Raw genomic sequence first — 22,493 nt, 5'->3', positions numbered from 1 at the left:
CAATGTTTACAAATCTTTATGTTGTATACTTCAAATTATTACAGTGTTAGGTGTTAATTATATGTCAGGAAAACCAGAAAAAATATGTGGCTTAGAACACTTGATTTACACATAATTCTGAAGCTACTACTCTTTGTTAAAATGTGGGTTTTTTTTTTCCCGTGCTAATATTAATCTTTATCACGGTAGCATGGGTTTTCAGTAACCTTACAAGAGTAATTGAGGCCTAAGGTAAAATTTACAAATATAGTTTACGAATAAAATCCTAGGTGGTGTGCTACTTTAATACATATTTGTTGCAAAAATATCTTAAGCTTAATTGTTCTTATTTCAGTGTCTTACCTCTTTATTTTAAAGAAATAATTTGTAATTCATTTTGTTCTTATATACCATAGGATGTGTTTTGGAGATGCAGACAAAATATCTTTGATGAAATGAAGAAGAAATTTTTACAGGTAGACTGCTGATGTAATTGCTTTAGTATGATAATCAGCAGAACAAGTAACAGCATGTTAGTATTTTTATTTAATAACAAGGCATGTCTTAAGTTTTATGTTTGTTTGGCTTATTTTATTTCTACCTGATTTTAATAAGAAGAAATTCACCTTAAATGAATGTGTCTAGATAGTCCCTTGTTTTTAACATGAGAGTGAGGGAGAAAACATAAAAACTGTAGGACCCTTTGTTTTGACTTTCAGGTATGGTTGTTTTCTGTTTTTTATACAGATATATTTTCATTTTCTGAAGTATTAATAATGCTGGGATGAAATGATTTAATAATTTACAAAGTCAAATCCCAAAAATCTTCCTTTAATAATTAAAACTAATACCTTTCCAGCAGCCTGAATGCACTATGAAACTAAACTTTCTTGGGATGCGTAGCATCCTATTCTAATTTTTATTTAATCCTCATTTTCCTCAGGTCCCTTCAACCTGTAGTTTTCTTCAAGGTGCTTCCTCTGATCTCTTGCCTTCTTTAAGTGATCTGTGGCATGAGACCACTTAGGAAAAGATAATATAACATTGTGGAGTTTGATGGGTGGGGAGGGGGTAGTAGAATGAAGTGGAAGGAGGATCTTAAAACTAAAATTTTTAAAAATGTAAGTTAGGACTTTCTTCACTGCTCCAGTTTTTGTCACTTGTTAAAGTAAAAATGCAAATCTGAATGAGGTTGATAAATTTAACAAATTTCAATCAGCAAAAATACTCACATTCCCTAGTTCTCTTTTTTAACCTATGGCAGTATTAGCTGTGGATGACCAGAGGGTAATGTACTAAGACCTATCTTCTTACTCCTAGCAGCTCCTGTACCAAGAAGCAGATAAAACGTTTGTGCATGTATGTTAAGTTTGCAGTCATAATACTAATCTTTGTAATAACACTGAAAAGAAGGAAGTCTTAAAAGAAAATGCATTGACTATTAAATTTAGAGGTAAAGAGGTCCCTTTTGATGTTTTAAAATTCTTTTTATTAGTTTTTTCCTTAGAAAAAAATCTGAAGTTTGGTCATTTGAATTTGGCTTGATACTGTTTTCTACATGCTAATACCATTCTGAATGTATGCCATCAGTTATACACACTGCCTTTTAAATAAGAAATACCGAGGAAGTGTTTTTTCTGAAACAAGAATTATGGTGTTAATTTTAGAGAACTCAGCTTTGAACTTAAAACTATTAGGAATGCCAAGAAAAGGAGATGACATGACTTAAGAGGTGAACATGCTATCAAGCAGGCTCTGAGATCCCTCAGACAGAACTATCTCACGTCGACCTCTACAGGATGTCCCTAGCACTGAAACTATCTTTGTAAGAAAATATGTGTAGAGTGCTTTTATCCCACTGTGTTTTATCTTTTATAAATAAGACTGTGGTTTAATCCTTTTTTTCTTTTTTACTCTTTTTTCAAGGATTCTTTCTTCAGACTTTGTTAGGAAATCTAGCTTTGTTTCTGCAGTGAGCATAGATAGGCAGACAGAACAGTCTCTTAGCATGCACAGTGTTATTGTAACTGCTATTGACGTTCCCCTTATTCTCACAAGTGTAATAGTGCTATGAGTTGTCCATAAAATAAATAGTTTTAATTTTATACTTTATGCCTTTTTTATAACTGGCTAGATTTTCTGTGTAGGGAACTCTATGCCCTTGCAATATCTCACCTAAGATACATTAAATATTTTCCCAAGTGGAACATGCTTTAGGCTTTTCTAAAACTTTGCATTTATTTTTCTCTTATTTGTTTTCTCTTATTCTTTATGAAACTCTTTGAACTAAAAAATTGTGCTCTCTTCCCTAAATTATGACATATCGGCAGATGTCTTACCTTACTGTTGGGTGTAATATTTAAATGGGCACCCTCCCTCCTACTACCAATACCACCATTACTACATCCTTTCCACCTAATGCTCAGGCATGCTTCAGTGTGTTTAAGTGTATTTTTGTTATCTGTTGCTATGGAACAGTCTAAAACAACTACTTTATTCATAATTCAGTGGGATGGGATTTGGGCACAGGCTCAGCTGGTTAGTTTCTCTGCTCCATGTAGCATCACCGGGGATCATTATTTGGCTGCATTTAGCTTGTGTCTGGAATATCCAGGAAGGCTTTTCGCCATTATTGGGCACTCTGGTACTCCACTAAATGGCTGCCTTCTCTCCTTGTGGGTTGTTAGGGCTTCCTTGTAGCATGGTGGTCCCAGGGTAAGTGGATTTTTTTTTTTTTTTTAAACTCATAAGAGGGAATCTTCTAAGAGGTACAAAAGCGAAAGCTGCTAATTTTTTAAGATCCCGCCTTAAATCACACGTGTCACATCTAGTACATTCTGTTGATCCTAGCTGGTCACTAGACCTGTCCAGATTCATGGGCAAAGGAAAAAGAAAACGAGTGGCGAAGAATTTGTAACCATTTTTCATTTAGCTCAGGGTGATACTGCTTTTCCCTTTGGGCATAAGTGGGATCAACCAGGGGCAGATCTCCAAAGAAGAAAGGTAGCTCTGCTATTTTCCCAATTCTAAGAAACACCTTTTACATTTAAATGTTTTGTAAATCTGCATATTTAATATATATTTTTTTAAGGTTTTTATTTATTTATTTGACAAAGAGAGATCACAAATAGGCAGAGAGGCAGGCAGAGAGAGAGGAGGAAGCAGGCTCCCTGCCGAGCGGAGAGCCCGACGCTGGGCTCGATCCCAAAACCCTGGGATCATGACCCGAGCTGAAGGCAGAGGCTTCAACCCACTGAGCCACCCAGGCGCCCCTATTTAATATAATATTGTAGAGCATTTTTTTCTTCTTTTCCTGAAAAACTGTTGTAAAGTTATTGTTATACTTATTGATGATATCTGAGAATTAAAAAATAATTTTTTTTCTTAGCATTTCCCAGATTGGGGGGATATAAGGGAACAAAGAGACTTCACGTGAGTGTGATTAGTGTTGGCAATAGTGCTATGAAAAATTTAAATGTAGTCCATGGATGATAGCCACATATTGAATTAAATTTAAAGTAACAGGCCAGAATGTAGAGTATGAAGTAATTAAGATTTATAAGTGGCCTTATAGAAGCCTTAGAGCCTTAAAGAAGAGCAGAGCTTTTTATTTGTTTCAGTTATTCCAGAATTGAATTCAAGAATAAGATGTGATTGGCTTAGAAATTCTGCTTATAGGAATTTTAAGGAAATGGAAAAATGCACAAAGTTTTATGTAGGTGTTCATCACAGTATTATTACCAAAGTATAATAAAGTCTGCATGAGCCAGTAAAATGGAACTGATAGAACAAATTATTATTAATCCATGTAATAAAATACTATTCAACTGTTAAAAATGATAAGTTAGAAAAAGTTTGGCATGAAAAGATTATATGATAAAGAAATGACAAAATAGCAAGTATATTCTAACTTGTGTTCAAGAGTGTGCATGTATATATGTGCATGTGTGTATATGCGCAAAATATTTGGAAGGATGTGCTCCAAAATGTTAATTGTATTTGTGTGTTATGAGATTACAGATGAATTCCACTTTTTCCTTTATAGCCTCCTATTTAAAAAGTTATTTATATGCAATATACAGAAAAGAAACCCATTGGCATTCAAAAGAATGAAAGGCACACCTGAGTTTAAATTTTGTGTTTACTATAGTACATTTAGTCTTCAGATGAATTTCTTTGGGGATAATTTCCCCCACATTTTTTGGGTGGAAAGAGAGAAGGTATAGGAGTGTGTATACCTTGTGCTGACATATTTGAGGAAAGAACCAGGATAGCTAATAGCTAATGTCTGGTCGTATGATGTTGCTATATCACTATTCTGATGCATACAGATGTATTCTGATGTAAATCAGCACTCCAGATTTCTTAATTTGGTAAGGTAATCTTCTTGCACCATAAGATCCAACCTATCTGAGGTTTGTTTATTTATTTATTTTTTAGTTTTTGATGCAGTGTTCCAAGATTCATTCTTTATGTACAACACCCAGTGTTATCTGAGGTTTTAAAATCTGGCCCTATGGTATTTTATACCTGGAACTCTTGAATCTACTTCTGAAGTATACTGTTGAAACTATGAAAGTGGATCTTTTGTATTTGGAATTTATTTTGTTTTGTTTTGTTTTTTAAGATTTTATTTATTTATTTGACAGACAGAGATCACAAGTAGGCGGAGAGGCAGGCAGAGAGAGGAGGAAGCAGGCTCCATGCTGAGCAGAGAGCCTGATGGGGGGCTCGATCCCAGGACACTGGGATCATGACCTGAGCAGAAGGCAGAGGCTTTAACCCACTGAGCCACTCAGGTGCCCCTATAACACCTTAACTTTTTAAGTGAAGGCTTTTTTTCCTCCTTTCTTAGAAGTTTATTAGTAATGTTCTTTTTTATTATCCTGTTTATCTTACAGAAATATATTTTCCATTTCATTTTTAAATGGATTTTTGTTTATAATTAAATATTTTGATTTGTCCAAAATATCGTGGTAGCCAATAAACATTATACTTCTTTGGTAGAATTTATTTCTGTTCTAAACTACTTGGATTAACCTTAATTTAAATAATCTCTTGCAAATCCAAAATTATATATAGCAGAAACAAATTATAATTGTATCACTCTACCAAACAAACCAAAAAACCTTGTGGTATCCTGTCTTCAGCACTTGTCAGTGATAATTATTATTTTAAAATGGGTAATACAGAAGCAACAAAAGGATGGAGTTGATCTTACTGTGAAAGAGAAGGAAAGAAATAAATTATTGCATACAGCACCAGTTTGTATAGGTCATATTTCTGTAAAGCCTATTATGGGGATGGCGAGACATATCCCCAAATAAATGACTGCTGCACTTCATTTTGAGAGGAAAGAAAGAGATTTATAAAATCAGATTTGCATATTATTCTGGATTGACGGAAGATAAGAAGAGAAAAAGTTAAGTTTCTCTTGAAGGTGTTGTCATAATCTTGTGTAAGATTTTGATTGCTCCAGGCAGAAGTAAGGAGAAAGGGGATGGCTCAAGAAATAATTTTAAAAAGTGGAATTGATAGAATTTTGGGATTATGTGAGGTGAAGAAGAGGAAGGAGATGAAGAAGATGCCAGAACTCCAGTTTCAGCAGTCAGTGGGTAATGGTGCCATTCATAGAGTTTGGCATTATAAGAAAAGGAGGGAAAGAATTTCTTGCATTCAAGTATCTGATGCAGCCTGCTACCACTGTGGAGAATCAAAAAGGAAAGCAGTGTCCTTCAACATCTTGAAAGGGAAGCCAGAGCCTCTCTGAGAAAGTCCCTTTGAAAACTTTTTGTCTTGATAATTATTGAGTTATGTGCTAGATGGAAAAAAAAGGAAGGGGCATTTGTGATCCTAACTTCCATATACATTGGTAATGGAAAAGTTTTTTCCCTTTGTTTTCCTTATCTGCCTCTGCTGGCTGATCTGTTTAAATAAGCTTGTCAGGTCCTAGCACGCTGATAAATGGGGCCTTTAGACAGGTCTGTAGGTATAGTAGTGTAAAGATCAGGAAGCCTTGTTGCCTGTGTTCCTTAGTTAGGGATTTGCAAGTTAAGACAATCCTTATAGTTCCCTTTCTGTTTCTTCAGGAAGCCCAGAAATGGTTGATTTGACTGTGCTAGTGTGGTAGGATACATTTTTGAGGATCAGATTTTATTATTTTCAACTGAAAATTACTCAAGTATACTGTCTTCTTGACTTATTGACCATTGAGGTACAGTCTTAAAAGGCAAAAGCAAATACCCACAAGAATGTTGATTCTTAAATATGCCACAGTTTTTCCAAAACAAACACATACGGTACTTTCTGTGTTTGGCATATCCATTACATATGTTTCAGACATAACAAAGCATAATACTAGCTAGGAGAAAATAATATTTTGTGGGATATATTCATATTTAATCATAGAAAATATGGCTAATTATAATTGTTTTGTTTTTCTTTAAAGATAAATAATGTTTGTTTTAATTTCAGATAGAAAATGCTGCTGAAGAACCTAGAGTTTTATGTATAATACAGGATACTACTAATTCAAAGACAGTGAATGAACGGATCACTTTAAATTTACCAGCTTCTACTCCACTCAGGAAGCTCTTTGAAGATGTGGCCAACAAAGTAGGCTACATAAATGGAACCTTTGATTTAGTGTGGGGAAATGGAATCAATACTGCTGATATGGTAAAAACCTTAGACTTAAAGCATGTTCTCTTAAGCTACTAATAATATCATAGTCATTATTATTGTTACTAACAAATATATTAAATCCTGGAACCTTTTTTAATATCATAAGCAAAACTATAATAAATAATTTAAGAGCCTGTGTATAACTCAATAATTGGATCCTTCTTCATCTCTTTGCCTTCATTACTGATTCAGCATTTGCTTATCTTAAAGTCTGTATAAGGACATTTTATCAGTTTTTTTGCTCATGTAAAAGGACTGGCGTGTTGTGTCAACTATGGAAAATTTTCCAACATTTACTTCATGGGATATTATTCAGCGTGTGTGTGTGTGTGTGTGTGTGTGTGTTTATTTATTTGTGAGAAAGAGTGGGAAAGCATGTGCATTAGTTGGGGGGAGGGCAGTCGGACAGAGGAAGAGAATCTCAAGCAGACTCAGTACGGAGCCCTACATGGGGCTTGAGGTCTTGACCCTGAGATTGTAACCTGAACTGAAATCAAGAGTTACATGCTTAACCGACTGAGCCACCCAGGTGCCCCTATTCATCTTATATTTTTAAGGGAAAAAAGCAGGATATGGAATCATGTGTATTTTGTAATCTAAGTTTTGGAAAAGAGAAAAATTTATATAGCAAGAAAAAGGAAAGGGAAGATATACACTCATGTTAATAGTGATTATGTACCAGATAGAGTGGTAGGCACCTGATCAAGAAGGTTGGTGGTATCATGACTTTTGAGTCAGAGATCTTACAGTCTCCAATTATAGATATGATTGTATTGACAAATAATTACATTAATATATTTGAAATACTATATTATAAGTTTGTTCCAAGTGCAAAGAGAAGGCATTGATCACTTTTGCATGGAAGAGTGGCAAAGGACACCACTGAGTTGGATCACATCTGCACTATTGTTGTGCAATCAACTATTCCTGAGAATAGTACTGGAAATAGTATTTTTTATTTCCTGTGTCTCTGTCCAAATTACCCTGCATGTTACTGTTAGAATTGTTTCCAGTCATCTAGGTCACCTTCCAGTTCAGAAACCTTCAATGAGTGCTCTCTGCCCAGAAATTAAAAAATCAGATTCCCGGTGCGTCTGGGTGGCTCAGTCGTTAATCATCTGCCTTCGGCTCAGATCGTGATCCCGGCATCCTGGGAGTGAGCCCTGCATCACAGGAAGCCTGCTTCTCCCTCTCCCGCTACCCCTGCTTGTATTCCCTCTCTCACCGTCTCTCTGTCAAATAAATGAATAAAATCTTAAAAAAAAAAAAATCAGATTCCCTAGGTTAGCAAGCTTGTAGACAGACTACAAAAGGTTCTTTAAGACTTTTATAATCTCAACTCCCAGATACTGGACTAATTTGTTTTTTTTTATCACAGATTTCCATGCCTTTCTATCTCCATGTTTTTGATTATATTACCTTTTTCTGTCCTGCGTCGTTGCTACTCTTATGTTTTCCAGGAAAAATAGCCCTGATAGGAAATAGAATTGAATGTGTTATGTCTGTGATTCTTGGAGAGCAGGGTTTTAATTGGGTCTATAGAAGAATCACAGATGTTTGGTGTTGCTTGATTTGCCCTTAGAATCCATGATATTTTCCTTTCTATTCTATAATATATTTACATTTTTAAAATATGGAGCTATTGCTTTACATTAACCAACTTTTCCCCTCTGGAATTGATTAGTAAAATTGGTAGTCCAACAAAATATGCCAACAAAAGAGAAATAATATTTAATCTGAAACTTTGAATACACCTTGTTATATCGCCATGTAACTTCTAATGTTGCCTCTTTTTAAAAAGATAGTTCTGTACTGTCATGTATGTCTCCCCAAGTCTTACTTATCTTTTACTTTTAAGAATGCATAAATAATGTTTCCTCATGCCACTTTAAAAGTAATTTCTTTGTCCCCCAGTTGCATTTTTCTTCTTCTATGCCACTTATCATAGCATTCTTTTATTATAGTTGTTACTCATTTGTGTCTTTTCCATGTGGTAGAATGCATGTATTTTGGTGGCTGGGACCTCATAGTATTAATTTTGCATCCTTCATAGATAGTCTCCCTAGGCATGCCAAAGATGTGTGTTAAATTAACATCTTTAGCTTTAAATGGATCTATGTCATGGGGCACCTGGGTGGCTCAGTTGGTTAATTGTCTGCTTTTGGCTCCAAAAGCATTTGGATTCCTGGGTCCTGGGATGGCTCAGTTGGTTAATTGTCTGCTTTTGGCTCCAAAAGCATTTGATTCCAGGGTCCTGGGATCAAGCCCCACATCAGATTCCCTGCTCAGTGGGGAGTCTGCTTCTCCCTCTCTCTCTGCCTCTCTCCCTGCTCATGCTCAAATAAATAAATAAAATCTTTAAAAAAAATAGCTGTATATCAGGATTACCTGTTTCTCTTTCTTTAGCTATGACTGTTCTCAAGTACTTGACTTCTGTATATTTATTTGCTTACTGTACATTTCTGTGAGTATACTTTTACCTGCTTACTGCACAGTGCTGCCCGTATGCTTTGTCAAAACCTAACCCACTTAGCTATCCACCACCTCATACATATAGATAAATACATTTGTTGAGGTAAAACACCTATGTATTCCTGCTGTATTGTCTGGTTTTTTATCAGAATGTAAAGGACCCAAACATACCTTTCCTCCCTTGTGACTTCTCTTTGCTTCTGATTTTCTTTTTTTTCTTTTCTTTTTTTAATTTAAATTTGGTTAATTACATACAGTATATTATTAGTTAGAGTTCAGTGATTCATCAGTCCTGTATAATACCCAGTGCTCATTATATCACGTGCCATCTTTAATGTCCATCATCCAGTTACCTCCTCCTCTACCTCCCAGCTTCTGATCTTCTATGTCCCATTTTTCTCATGGATTTCTAGATGTGAGCCAGTTAAGAGAGATCATATATTTGTTATTTTATTTACTTAACACTTACTTTAAACTTACTATGTGCTTAGTATTGTTCTATACAAGTACTATTCTCAGGTTCTATACAAGTACAACCTCATTCAGTCCTTAATAACCACTCTGTGAGGTAGGTTCTATTACAGCCTCATGTCATAGGTAAAGAAACTGAGTCATGGGGAAATGGAGTTAACTTGCCCAAAGTCACACAGATAGCAAGTGGCAACATCTTTTACAGTTAGGGTTTTTGTTTTTATTTTTTTGTTGGTAGTACTTACACCTTTATATAATGTTAAGTTCCTAAGAAAGGCATTTCCGTAAAATAAGTCCCCTAAGAAGGCATTCCTCATACCTTGGAAGCATTACAAGCATTCTTTAATATAACAAAATAGTTTTAAAGCAAAAGAATGGGGTGTGCAAAAGAATGGGGTGTTTATTTCATCTCTCATTTTTCTGAACAATGGACTAGCATGTGGATGAGTCACTACTGTGGACTTGGAGCATACAGAGCTCCATCTCTCACCCACCAACCAGAGTGTATCAGAATGAAATTGCCTTACCAGATAAAAAAGAGTTAGGTAAAGACTACGTATCTGAGTTGTTTGATTTTCAGAAGAGTGATGATTTCTGTCCTCCTCATATCCTCTGAATCATGGCAGTGGAAATCAATTATCATTTACCTAGGACAGTTCCTTAAGGAGTCTTTCCGAAAGTGCCCATTTTGATATATTACATAATTAGTTTGATTGGATTGCTTAGTGTGTTGCTTACTGGCAAATTCTCATATTCATATATCACGCATGTTTTTACAGTTATTATGTAAAATTATCTTTAGCTAGTCTTCATTAAAATCCATTATACACCGTATTGACTATATTTTAGAGAACACAAAAACACAGATGTTTATAATTTTTTTTTGTGTAATACGTAACATTACTTCTTTACCTTTTTTCTCTCCAGTTTTTTTTAGATGTTGGGAAATGTGCGCATTTGCATAACTGTCAGTATATGCACTGTCACTGGGCTTAGCCATCCTAATACATGAGTAAATAAGTTAATTCCAAATCTAGATTAACAGAATTTATCAGAATCTTTATTAAAAAAAATAGTGTTTGAGCCCAAGAATTATAGATTCATTTACACATTACTAGTTTTATTATTATAATTAATGTTTCTCATAATCTGAGATATTTTATTTTATGCCCATAGGCTCCACTGGACCATACCAGTGACAAGTCTCTTCTTGATGCTAATTTTGAGCCAGGAAAGAAGAACTTTCTGCATTTGACAGATAAAGATGGTGAACAGCCTCAAATACTACTGGTAAACTATTTAGAAACCTTGTGTTAATAATTTTTGTGTACTGTCACTATTTGGAAGCAGTATTTAAAGGAAGGAGGAGAGAGATAATTTGTGATTTATATATAATAAATTATTTTTCTGTTTTCTGTTGGCTTGTTATAAGTGTATATGTTAATATGGTAACAGTCGGCATCCATAGCACTGTTGCTTGTGTGTATAGTCTGTTTCTGCATTGGGAACAGGTTGCTGTCTTCAAGACTACCACCATAACAGGGCTGGGTAGATCTAGGATAAGTTAAAACACCACAGAGATTTGCTACTGTGTTTTAGTGGCCTGCCTTTGGTTTTAAGCATTTGCTTGGTTGTTGTAAGTCCTTGGCAGTTTGCCTAGAGTTTTCTGTATTTTAGGGTAGGGAGAGACCCCCAGTTTTGCTTCCCACTCTCCTTTCTGGAATAACTAGTTTTTCAAGTTACATACTTTATTTCTATTCTTTTAGTATTTGTTTCTGTTCGTATTGAAGCAGTATTTAAAGGAAGGAGGAGAGAGATAATTTGTGATTTATATATAATAAATTATTTTTCTGTTTTCTGTTGGCTTGTTATAAGTGTATATGTTAATATGGTAACAGTCGGCATCCATAGCACTGTTGCTTGTGTGTATAGTCTGTTTCTGCATTGGGAACAGGTTGCTGTCTTCAAGACTACCACCATAACAGGGCTGGGTAGATCTAGGATAAGTTAAAACACCACAGAGATTTGCTACTGTGTTTTAGTGGCCTGCCTTTGGTTTTAAGCATTTGCTTGGTTGTTGTAAGTCCTTGGCAGTTTGCCTAGAGTTTTCTGTATTTTAGGGTAGGGAGAGACCCCCAGTTTTGCTTCCCACTCTCCTTTCTGGAATAACTAGTTTTTCAAGTTACATACTTTATTTCTATTCTTTTAGTATTTGTTTCTGTTCGTATTTCAGTAGGCTTTCCTGTCTAGTTCAGTGGCTCTAGAGATTGTGTAATTTGAGGGTCATTCCTAAAAAAGATTGAGAAAACCTGGTCTGATTTACAGACTGAGGAAACTAAGGCTCACAGAGTTTATGGACTTCTTCAGAACCCTCTCTTCAATGAAACTTCACTCACAAAAGTTCTCGTATGTGATGCTTTTCATGTAGATGTCTCTTGTGAATTAGAATACCTGTGTTGACAGTAGGCAATAATTAAACACAGAGCATCCATACTGAAGTAATACTAGAAGATGCTCTTTCTCATCATTTTTTTGACATCATGAGAAGATTTGGATTGACAGTGAAATATAAATTAGGTATTAATTAGGGAACTCTAGGTCTGTAATATGGGAATTCATGTTATAAAATGCATAGTAATTACTCTTCAGCTCCGTCTTAATTGGTTATGCTAATTTTATATCCCTAAATCCTTTTTGAAATCTTCCTCATTAATAGGAAGTTTCTTACTAGAAAAAAGTAGGAAACAATCCATTTTATCCAATACTTAAGTTTGCCCTACCTGCCAGTTCTACTTGGCAAGGGTGGTGTAAAAATGAATGACAGACCCTGTCATCAAAGAATTCACAATGGAATTTTCTCTTCCTCTCATATAAACAAAATTTGAAAGAGAATTAAGGGAAATTGGAAAAATAGGAACTTTGAAAGGAAACATGAGCACCTCTCCAAAGGGTTTTACATTGGGTGTCTTTTGAGCCTTCTTATGGGAAATGGTGAGGGCGTACATTCCTTTGAATGTCTTGGTGGTAATAGTAATACCTTGTTTTTTTTCATTGCCTTAGCAATTAGTATGTGGTTTGTTTGTTTTTTCATTGTTTCAGCAACATATGCCATTCAGTAAATATTGGTTATGCTACATTTTAGGAGGATTCCAGTGCTGGAGATGATAGTGTCCATGACCGGTTTATAGGTCCACTTCCAAGAGAAGGTTCTGTGGGCTCTACCAGTGATTATGTCAGCCAAAACTACTCCTATTCATCTATTTTGAATAAATCAGAAACTGGTAAGATTTATTACTATTACTGTGGTGGTTGTATTTTCATAAAATCATAGGGTATTAGCCCCTGAATAATCTGAGAGATCTCAAGGCTAATCACCTCATTTAATGGATTAGAAAACTGAGACCCAGAGCAAGGTCATTATTAACAGAAATAGTTAGAACAATAATGTGGTTTCTCTTTCCCTCAAGTCGTTGTGTTCACTATATTGTTACTGCCAGTATTTAGTAATAAAGTAAAAAATACTGAATATTGTATTTTGAAGGAAAATTCTTCTCTTTGATGCTTTTCTATTTTTAATTTATCCTGAAATTTCTGAAGTTGACTTTGTTTGGAAAGGAATGTTTTCATTTTATCTTTCTGGATTAGGATAGACTGTGGAGGATACTTGCATTTTGAAACAGATGGGCCAAGCTTATTTTATTAGACCTATTGTGTCATCTTTTAGTTTAATCTAACATAGGTTTGAAATTAATCATACAATTTAAATATTCCTGTTAACTTTTTTCTGAACATTATTAAACCTAGGTGTTTTAATTTTTTCAATTTATTGAGCAGTGAAATTGTTTTATTTACGTAAAGGTTTCCCTTTACATGTAAGATTGGTTAATTGCCTAAATATAATGTGGTTACTTCTGCATAACATTTGATCTCGTAGCAAACCTTTGCAGTCGATAGTATTATTCATATTAAAAGAAGTGGAACCTGGGTTCTGAGAAGCCTTTGATTTTACAGCTGGTACGGCTATGTGCGACTGCAGAACCTCTACTCTTAGAACTTTTAAGTATTATATGCAGGTATTTAGTATATAAACAAAACTATAACATTACATTGCAAATTTTGTCCTAATGTGATCTGTAATCTTTTATTTACTGTATTTTGTAATTAAAATGTAGATAATTTACTCATGGCTGATCACTTGTACAGGCTTACCAGTGTGTTTGTTTTGGAAATACCAGTAAAAGCTGGCTATATTTGGTATTTAGGATCATTTATATCAATAAAACTTTTGTACAGTCAAGTACAAATAGGAATAAAAGAGAATGCAGAATTACCTTCTATTTCAAATAATAGGAGATAATAAAGCTATTCATCATTATACTGTCTAGAGAAGTGATTCTCAAATTTTTATTTCTTGAAAAGTAATTTGGAGATACTTGTTAAAAATGTGGATTCTGAGGCATTATTTCCCAAAATACTGGTTGGATAAATTACATTTTGTTTTAAATAAGCACCCTAGATTATTCTGAGATAGTTGGAATATTTTGAGAAAGTTCCAGATTTAATAAATCAGGATTCTTGAACTATTTGCTTTGTGTTCTGACAACCAATTCAGTCCTTTATGTAGGAGTATTTATAGAATTCCTACTTTGTGGTATATACTCTATAGCTCTATGATGCCTATAAATTCCTAGAGACTGACTCATACTTTAAAAAGTTCTTTCTCTGATTATACAAATGTAATACATACTCATTGTCATACTTTGAAGAAAGTGAAAGTCCCTGGCAGTACTACCAAAAGAAATTACTTACAGTGATTTTGCTTATTTCTGTTTTATCTTTGCTCCGTATATTTTTTCTTAAGAAAATGTTTTGAGCATTTTTTATTATGCATTTTTTTCCTTAATGCTATATGATAAGCATTTTTCAATGCTGTTAAATAGTTTTTTAGTATAGGGTTTCGAATGACTGAAAAACTATTTCACTGTATAGTTTAGCTGTTTAAGCAAATTATTACTGATGTTATGATGAACACTCTTGTACATAAGTTTTTATTTTAATCTCTGATTATTTCCTTAGGATAAGTTCTCAAATTGAATTATTAAGTTGAAATTCATTTAAAACAATTTTTAGAAGTTTTTGTTTTATTTTATTTATTTATTTATTTTTTTTTAATTTATTTGACAGAGAGAGATCACAAGTAGATAGAGAGGCAGGCAGAGAGAGAGAGAGAGGGAAGCAGGCTCCCTGCTGAGCAGAGAGCCCGATGTGGGACTCGATCCCAGGACCCCGAGATCATGACCTGAGCCGAAGGCAGCGGCTTAACCCACTGAGCCACCCAGGCGCCCCTAGAAGTTTTTGTTTTAAATTGCCATTTAATCGTAGCCTTCATTCCTGATAATTGTTTCTCGTATACCTCTACTCCACTCCTTTTCCCTACCTGTACAGTTTTCTCCAGTTTCTAGTGGTACTGCCTTTCTGAATTAAAGTAGTCTATAAGCATCCAAAGGAGTTGTGGTTTAAACATAATTTTGTTAGTGACTGTTGAATTTGCATTTTTCTTAAATTATTGTCTATCTTGGCACCATGTACAAAATGTTGTCATGATTTTGACTTGGCTCCATAATGCTCCATTCTCCATAATGCTGGAGGTTTGGGGATTTCTTTCCTGTCTCTCTTGCCTACCAAATCCCCCTGGGGTAGCCAGCCACTGTTGATAGGAGGTAGGGTAGGGGTGGGTAGAGGTGGGGTATTGTGTATGTGAACATAAAGCAGATTAAAGGCTAATGTGGACTTGCAGGTGATTAGAAACTATGTAACTAGGGTGTTTCCATTATCTGAATCCTTGATAACTATTCTTGGCCAGTTTCTTTAGCAGTTCTTTTATTTTACCAACTATAGGAGTTGGCCTTCTGCATTCTGCATTCTTGATTTGGCCTAATTGATGGCTACTTCATTACCTGCAGGTTCTGTTTAGGATTTCTTTCCACATGTGCCGCTTGCAGAGTGACATGTTTTCACCTTCTTCTCCCTTAGGGGCTCACACTTACAGTATTGACTCACAGCTATTTCAGATATAGGACCCATTTGATAACAGTTGTCATTTGAAGTTCTTTGATTTAGACAATGCTTAATGACGAAATATTTCTGTTACTCAGTAGCACTTTTATAGTTTTGACAAATAGTACCTTTATGTGAAACTCTGTTCATTCTGTGCAGATGTGTTGCTAAATCAAGTACACATAACCATAGTTTTTTCTATATGATTTTTATTGCTAATGAGAAAATAAAGAGCATTGGTAATAATTAAGTGCTGCCTCTTTTTCTTAAACCCTCTTCTACACCCTCTTTTTTAAGCCCAGGGAAGGGAAACAAGGTCACACATGAATGATACATGATTGGTCTATAGGTATATAAAAGACAGTAATAGCATTCATCCTGCTTGTGGAGGGATTGGGGAAGGAGATGGAGAAGAGGAAATTCCAGGCATTCTCTGCCAAAAAGAAGATGTAGACCAATGAGCCCGGTCTTGTGGCCAAAACACTGTTTTTTTGCCGAAGAGTCTGTTTAAATGACCTAAGAGTGAAATAATGCTTTTTTATTAATCAGGGTGCATACCATGGAGATTTGCATTACTTGTATGTCATATGCATTTTCCCCTTAAGTGCACCTGCTGCTATGCTAAGTAGTAGAGCAATAAATCAGATTTGATCCCTCTGCTCACAGTCTGATGGGGAAGACATGCAAGTAAATAGGTCATTACAGAACAGTGAGCTGAAGGCTCCAATATGGATTAAAGACAGCATACAATGAGAACAACTCAGGAGGGGGATGGTTAGGAATTGTCATAGTTTATAATTCTATAACAATGTACAGCAGAACAGACACAGTAGGTTTTTTGGATTTTTTTTTTTTTTTTTTTTTTTTTTTTGAGAGAGAGAGAGAGAATCGTAAGCAGGCTCCATGCCCAGTGTGGAACCCGATGCAGGGCTGCATCTCACAATCCTGAGATCGTGACCTTTGCCAAAAGCAAAAGTTGGACACTTAACTGACTAAGTCACCCAGGCGCCCTGGTAAACACAGTATTAAATATGAAAGGCATTAGAAATTAAAACTTGAACCTTAGTCCTAAGTGAAAAGTGGGGGTAGGTACTTGATCTCTTCTTAGAACCATACAGATAACATGGAATCTGTTCCTTTTTTCCACAGCTGACCAAGGCTTATCATGCATACTTGTCCTTTCATCACTTTTGGCAATATAGTTATCTATAGAGTCTAGCATTTCTCAAGATGTTTTGATAATTGGGGAATTGAGAAAAGTATTTTGAAAAGCTTCAGTGAACACCTTCAGCATCTGTTGAGAAAAGATTTAAGGCTTTTGGGGGGGGGAGGAGCACCCAAGTCAGTATTAAGTGGGAGTATATAAGTTTAATTATTATGCGAAGTGTTTACCACATTTTGCTTATGTAATGCAGTATAGCTAAAATGATGAGACTGATTTTTTTTTGGTGTATGTGTGTCTCATAAACTGGGCCTGAAATCTACTTCAAAAGAGAAATTCCAAAAATGTTCTCAACAGTGGTAGCCATATCCGTCAGATTTAAAGCTAAGTAATTTTAATCATTCACTTGAATTTTAAGTTCCTATAAGCTTCTCCTTTTTTCCTTCCTCCCTTCCCCACTCCCTCTCTCTATTCTTCCCTATTTCTGACTTCTCTTCTTACTTTATAGTCACTCTTTGCATAGTGTGCTGATATATAGAATCTCATACTTAATGGGCTTATTAAAATAGAGGAAGTTATTCTGAGTTTTATATGATGAATTTATCTCATGTTATTAATTCTTGGCATAAATTGGTTTATAGACCCTGATAGCGTGGGTAGCTGGTTCAGTTCAGTCTTTCTGTTTTGGGTATGTGATAAGTAAAGTAAATGTGTTTATACTTTTCCATTTTAATCAACAATGTATCAGTTTGGGGAACAAAGATTATTTTTATATCAAGTAAACATACTATATTGAAATACTCCTCTTTAAATTTTACTAAATGCTATATAATATCCGTGCATATCTCTGGACATTTAACAAAATATACTCACTTTTTCTCAGAAACAGTGTTTACATACTACACATTTTAGAAAAAGGGGTCTCTCTCTTATTGCTTTTGAAGAAACTAAAATAATTTCCAAGTAACCTTAACCTCGCAATTTTTACTGTGCATTAAATTCTTAATAAGTTTTCTTTTTGTTATTTTAATGTAAATGCTGATTTATATATATTTGTGTTTTCTTTTTAAAGGATATGTGGGATTAGTAAACCAAGCAATGACTTGCTATTTGAATAGCCTTTTGCAGACACTTTTTATGACTCCTGAATTTAGGAATGCATTATATAAGTGAGTATTCAAAAAAATTATAAATAAAATTGATTTAAGAATGAAAGTATAGGGGCACCTGGGTGGCTCAGTGGGTTGGGCCTCTGCCTTCTGCCATGGTCTCAGGGTCCTGGGATTGAACCCCGCATCGGGCTCTCTGCTTAGAACGGAGCCTGCTTCCGCCTGTCTGCCTGCCTCTGCCTACTTGTGATCTCTCTCTGTGTCAAATAAATTAATAAAATCTTTAAAAAAAAGAAAGTATAGGTTTTAACTAATCTGATTTACTTTCTTGTATCTATTAGGTTTGGGGTATTTCTCACTTCATAAGACATCTTGAATAGTATGTAAGAAAAAGATCTTATAAGAGACTGACATATGAAAAATTTGTAGAGAGAGAGAGAACCAGAAGTTCATAGACCAGCAAAAGATAAAATTAGTAAGATTTACAGCTGGGATAACTTACTGTATTAAAGCTTTCACTCACTTATAGCTTTAACATCTTTATAAAGAAATACGTTACCTGCTTTCTGAGATAATCTCAATATATGAACCATATTCTTTCCTTTCACTTCTTAATTTAAGAACAAAGTTGTCTTTTTAAACTTTTTTTCTAATTAAAATGTAATGCAGCTGTCCTTTGGGTGTGCGTGTGTGTGTAAGTATCTGTGTCTACAAGATGGCATATATACCAGGTACTTTAAAATGCTCTATGAAGGAAAGCCATATTTAAATAAACCCTAAAAGTCAGTTATTTTTATGAGTATCTTACTGTATTACATTTAAAACACTCTTGTATGTTTTCTTTAGGTATGCATAACTTATTTTTTTAAGATATTTTAAAGTACACATTAACTGATTTTTCCTTTATTGTGTGTTACTCTTGAATAACATCCTTGAAATTACTGTGAATATGTATTTAAAGTGGTTTTGGAACTTTGAATATTGGTTGTGTTACTCAAACAACATTATATTATCAGCCCATTCATATGGAAGCTCATCATCCAAATTCACTTGTGAACGTAGACATTATAATGAATCCCCTTGTACCCATCACCCAGCTTTGAATATTATCAACTCATGATCAGTCCTTTTTATCTAATAGCCTCTATTCTAATTATTTGGAAGCACACTCCCATTGAATCATCTGTAAATATATCTCAGATCAGGGCTAGTAAGGTTTCTCTGATTGCCTCATTTTTTTTTTTTTTTAACAATCTGTTCAAATCAGGAACCACACAAGAGCCATACAGTGCAACTGACTGATAAGATTCTTTTTTTTTTTTTTAAGATTTTATTTATTTATTAGAGAGAGAGAGCGAGCGAGCACAAGTAGGCAGAGAGGCAGGCAGAGAGAGAGGGGGGAAGCAGGCTCCCTGCTGAGCAGAGAGCCTGATGCGGGGCTCGATCCCAGGACCCTGAGACCATGACCTGAGCAGAAGGCAGAGGCCCTAACCCACTGAGCCACCCAGGCGCCCCGACTGATAAGATTCTTAATCTACTTAATCTGTTTTTCATTCCCTTCCATCTTTTTTCCCCTTGCAATTTATTCCTTGAAAATACATATATTGGGGGTGCCTGGGTGGCTCAGTGGGTTAAATAAAGCCTCTGCCTTCGGCTCACGTCATGATATTAGGGTCCTGGGATTGAGCCCTACGTTGGGCTATCTGCTCAGCAGGGAGCCTGCTTCCCGCTTTCTCTCTGCCTGCCTCTTTGCCTACTTGTGATCTCTCTCTGTCAAATAAATAAATAAAATCTTTTTAAAAAATGAAAATACATATATTGAAAACTAACATCTTTTCCCCTGAAGTTTTTTTTGGATTTTAATACTTGAATGCTGTAGTGTCATTTACTATTGTTCTGTTCCCTGTATTTTTATGAGTTAATAATTGGGACAAGAGTCTTGATCAAATTCAGATTCTTTGATTACTTTTAGATGAGCTTTGCGTTTCATTAGTGTTGCATGCCTTTTCTTGTTAAAGTCTAAAATTCTTCTGAATTTATGAATTAGGGAAAGACTACTCTTTTATTAAATAATTGCTTCAGTTAATATCCAAATCCTGTATAACCCCAGAGTTAAGGTCTTAACATTATTATGATGTTAATATTAATGATGCCTTAAAGAATAAAAATATTTTATGAATAATTTTCATATTATTTCAATTTTATTTCAATAGGTGGGAATTTGAAGAATCGGAAGAAGACCCAGTGACAAGTATCCCATACCAACTCCAAAGGCTTTTTGTTTTGTTACAAACCAGCAAAAAGAGAGCAATTGAAACCACAGATGTTACAAGGAGCTTTGGATGGGATAGTAGTGAGGGTACTAATTATCTTATAATGATAAGTGTTTCTAATATTCAAAGGAATTCTGGGAGACAGTATTATAAACAAAATATATTAATAGCTTAATTAACTTCACCATAAACCTTCTCATTGCCTTTTGCTTGGATTTAAAAATAATTTATTTTTAAAATTTAAGCACCAGGGGTAAATTTTTGATCAATTAAAATTTTCTTGTAAGTTTGGTTAAATTATTTTTGTGTACTTAAACTAAAATTTTTGGTTTGTTGTTCTAGATTTTTCTTAACATATTTCTTAACTCTATAGTGAAACACAACAAAAATGACAAATATCATAGCACCGTAAAGCATATGTTACTTATAAAATACTAAGATTGCTTGATCTTTTCCTTGTGATTACCTTTTCATGACTATAATGTATAGTGTGTGTTCTTTTTTAAATTTAGAATTATTTTGTGTAGACTTTTTCATGTTTTTGACAATTTGCTTTTAAACAACAAATTAAAGTTTAATTACACTAAATGTATTGCTGTTTTTAATTAAATTTTATCTTAAAATAGCTTGGCAGCAGCATGATGTACAAGAACTGTGCAGAGTCATGTTTGATGCTTTGGAACAGAAATGGAAACAAACAGAACAGGTAATTAATCTCAGATTGAAGGGAATGTTTTATAATAAATCATTCATGAGTAACTTTTATTCTTCTGAAATGTTTTAAAACTCTGGCATTAGTTCAGTTGTTAAAGTACCGAATGGGGAATTGAAAGTATTAGGTTCTCACTTGGCTATTAACTGAGTCATACAGATCCTCATTAAACCATGCTAGACCTCAGTTTCCTCATCTTTAAAATAAGGAAGTTGGTCTCTATGGTCTAGATGGTCTCTTTTTAATTGAAAACTGTATAATTCATATATAAATATATACATACATGTGTATGTGTGATTTGGGGGGATGATTTTTGAACAGTATTTTCAGATATTTACCAAGTAAATTACAGGTATTATAATCTACAGCAGATTAAGTATAGTTGAATATTACCTTCATTTTGACCAAGGAGATGTACTTTTGACATTTAGGATTCCTATTAATCTGACTTTGTTCCTTTTCCAGTAGGAAAAGAGCAGGTTAGAGGTGGGAAGAGCATTCAATGTATCATTGTGGAATGGAGAGTAAGGCTAAACTAGGTGGCGCTGAGAACTCAGTAAAGAGGAGGGTTTATAGTGGCTCTAATGATGAGGGTGTGGGTGGGATCACAAGCATAAAAAAGGAGGAAGAATCTGGAAGATAGCCTAGAGGGTCTGCTCTCTGATTGGAATTATGATGATGGCTTGAGCCAGAGTTTTCAAACTATAGGTTGTCTTTCATTTGTATGTTATGAAATCAGTTTTGTCAATCTATATCAGCACTTAAAAAAAATGGAATAGTAAAGGAAAGTATAAGAGAATAGCACAAAAGTAAGGGTAAGTATTATTTTGTGCGAATTTTGTTATAGTTGGATATACTGGGTTGAGATACACATTATTTTCTTACTGGGTTGTTATCAAATCTGTTTAAAAAACACCGCTTTGAACCACTTAGAAATGCCCCTTTATGGGCTGCCTCGCTGGCTCAATCGTTAAGCATCTGCCTTCAGCTCAGGTCATGATCTCAGGGTCCTGGGATCAAGCCCTGCGTCAGGCTCCCTATTCGGTGGGAAGCCTGCTTCTCCCTCTCCCACTCCTCCTGCTTGTGTTCCCTCTCTTGCTGTGTCTCTCTCTATCAAATAAATAAAATATAAACAACAAAAAAAGAAATACCCTCTAAGATGCAGAAGATATAATCAAATATGATGGAAGCAGATGAATGAAGAAGGCTTCATTAAATAAATGGCGGTAGTATAGACAATGATGATGGGTTCTAATTTGAAGGCTTATAAGCCCTAAAAGTTTAAGAGAGAGAAATTTATGAAAGAGGTAAATTGTAATACACTTTACTTCTTTTCCATTCTTACTTAAGAAATCTTGGGAAAAAAATTAAGTTTACTTAGTGATCTAGTTTTTCTACCTACTCCTATTATATTGTAACTTTATGTATATGGTATTAGGGGCTGTTCCTTCGTCATAGGTCTGAAGTTACTCTTACCCTTTTTATGTCCCTCTTTGGGTCAACAATTCCACTGAAAGATCAACTGGGGCATTCCTTTTGCATTCCCAAATTTTGGTAAAAGAATTTTGAGGCGA

At 34.7% G+C, this 22,493-nt stretch overlaps 1 protein-coding gene across 4 annotated transcripts in view; it reads left to right on the top strand.

The window, feature by feature from the left end:
* The window catches only part of USP47 (ubiquitin specific peptidase 47), a 111,182-nt gene that overhangs the window by 38,303 nt on the left and 50,386 nt on the right, over nucleotides 1-22,493 (top strand). For 2 of the 4 annotated variants that reach the window (XM_046014457.1, XM_046014455.1), the window contains exons 1-7: nucleotides 420-455; nucleotides 6,454-6,657; nucleotides 10,783-10,896; nucleotides 12,749-12,887; nucleotides 17,898-17,994; nucleotides 20,148-20,293; nucleotides 20,834-20,913. In XM_046014457.1, the coding sequence (XP_045870413.1) occupies nucleotides 435-455; nucleotides 6,454-6,657; nucleotides 10,783-10,896; nucleotides 12,749-12,887; nucleotides 17,898-17,994; nucleotides 20,148-20,293; nucleotides 20,834-20,913 (801 nt within the window). In that variant the 5' untranslated portion in view covers nucleotides 420-434. Of the gene's footprint in view, nucleotides 1-419; nucleotides 456-6,453; nucleotides 6,658-10,782; nucleotides 10,897-12,748; nucleotides 12,888-17,897; nucleotides 17,995-20,147; nucleotides 20,294-20,833; nucleotides 20,914-22,493 lie in introns of those variants that run through there. The other 2 variants (XM_046014458.1, XM_046014459.1) reach the window with 2 other exon arrangements.

This window comes from Meles meles, chromosome 8 (assembly GCF_922984935.1).
Source record: "Meles meles chromosome 8, mMelMel3.1 paternal haplotype, whole genome shotgun sequence".
Taxonomy (NCBI): domain Eukaryota; kingdom Metazoa; phylum Chordata; class Mammalia; order Carnivora; family Mustelidae; genus Meles; species Meles meles.
The sequence above is the reverse complement of the archived record's forward strand: the minus strand, read 5'-3'. Positions and strand labels throughout refer to the sequence as shown.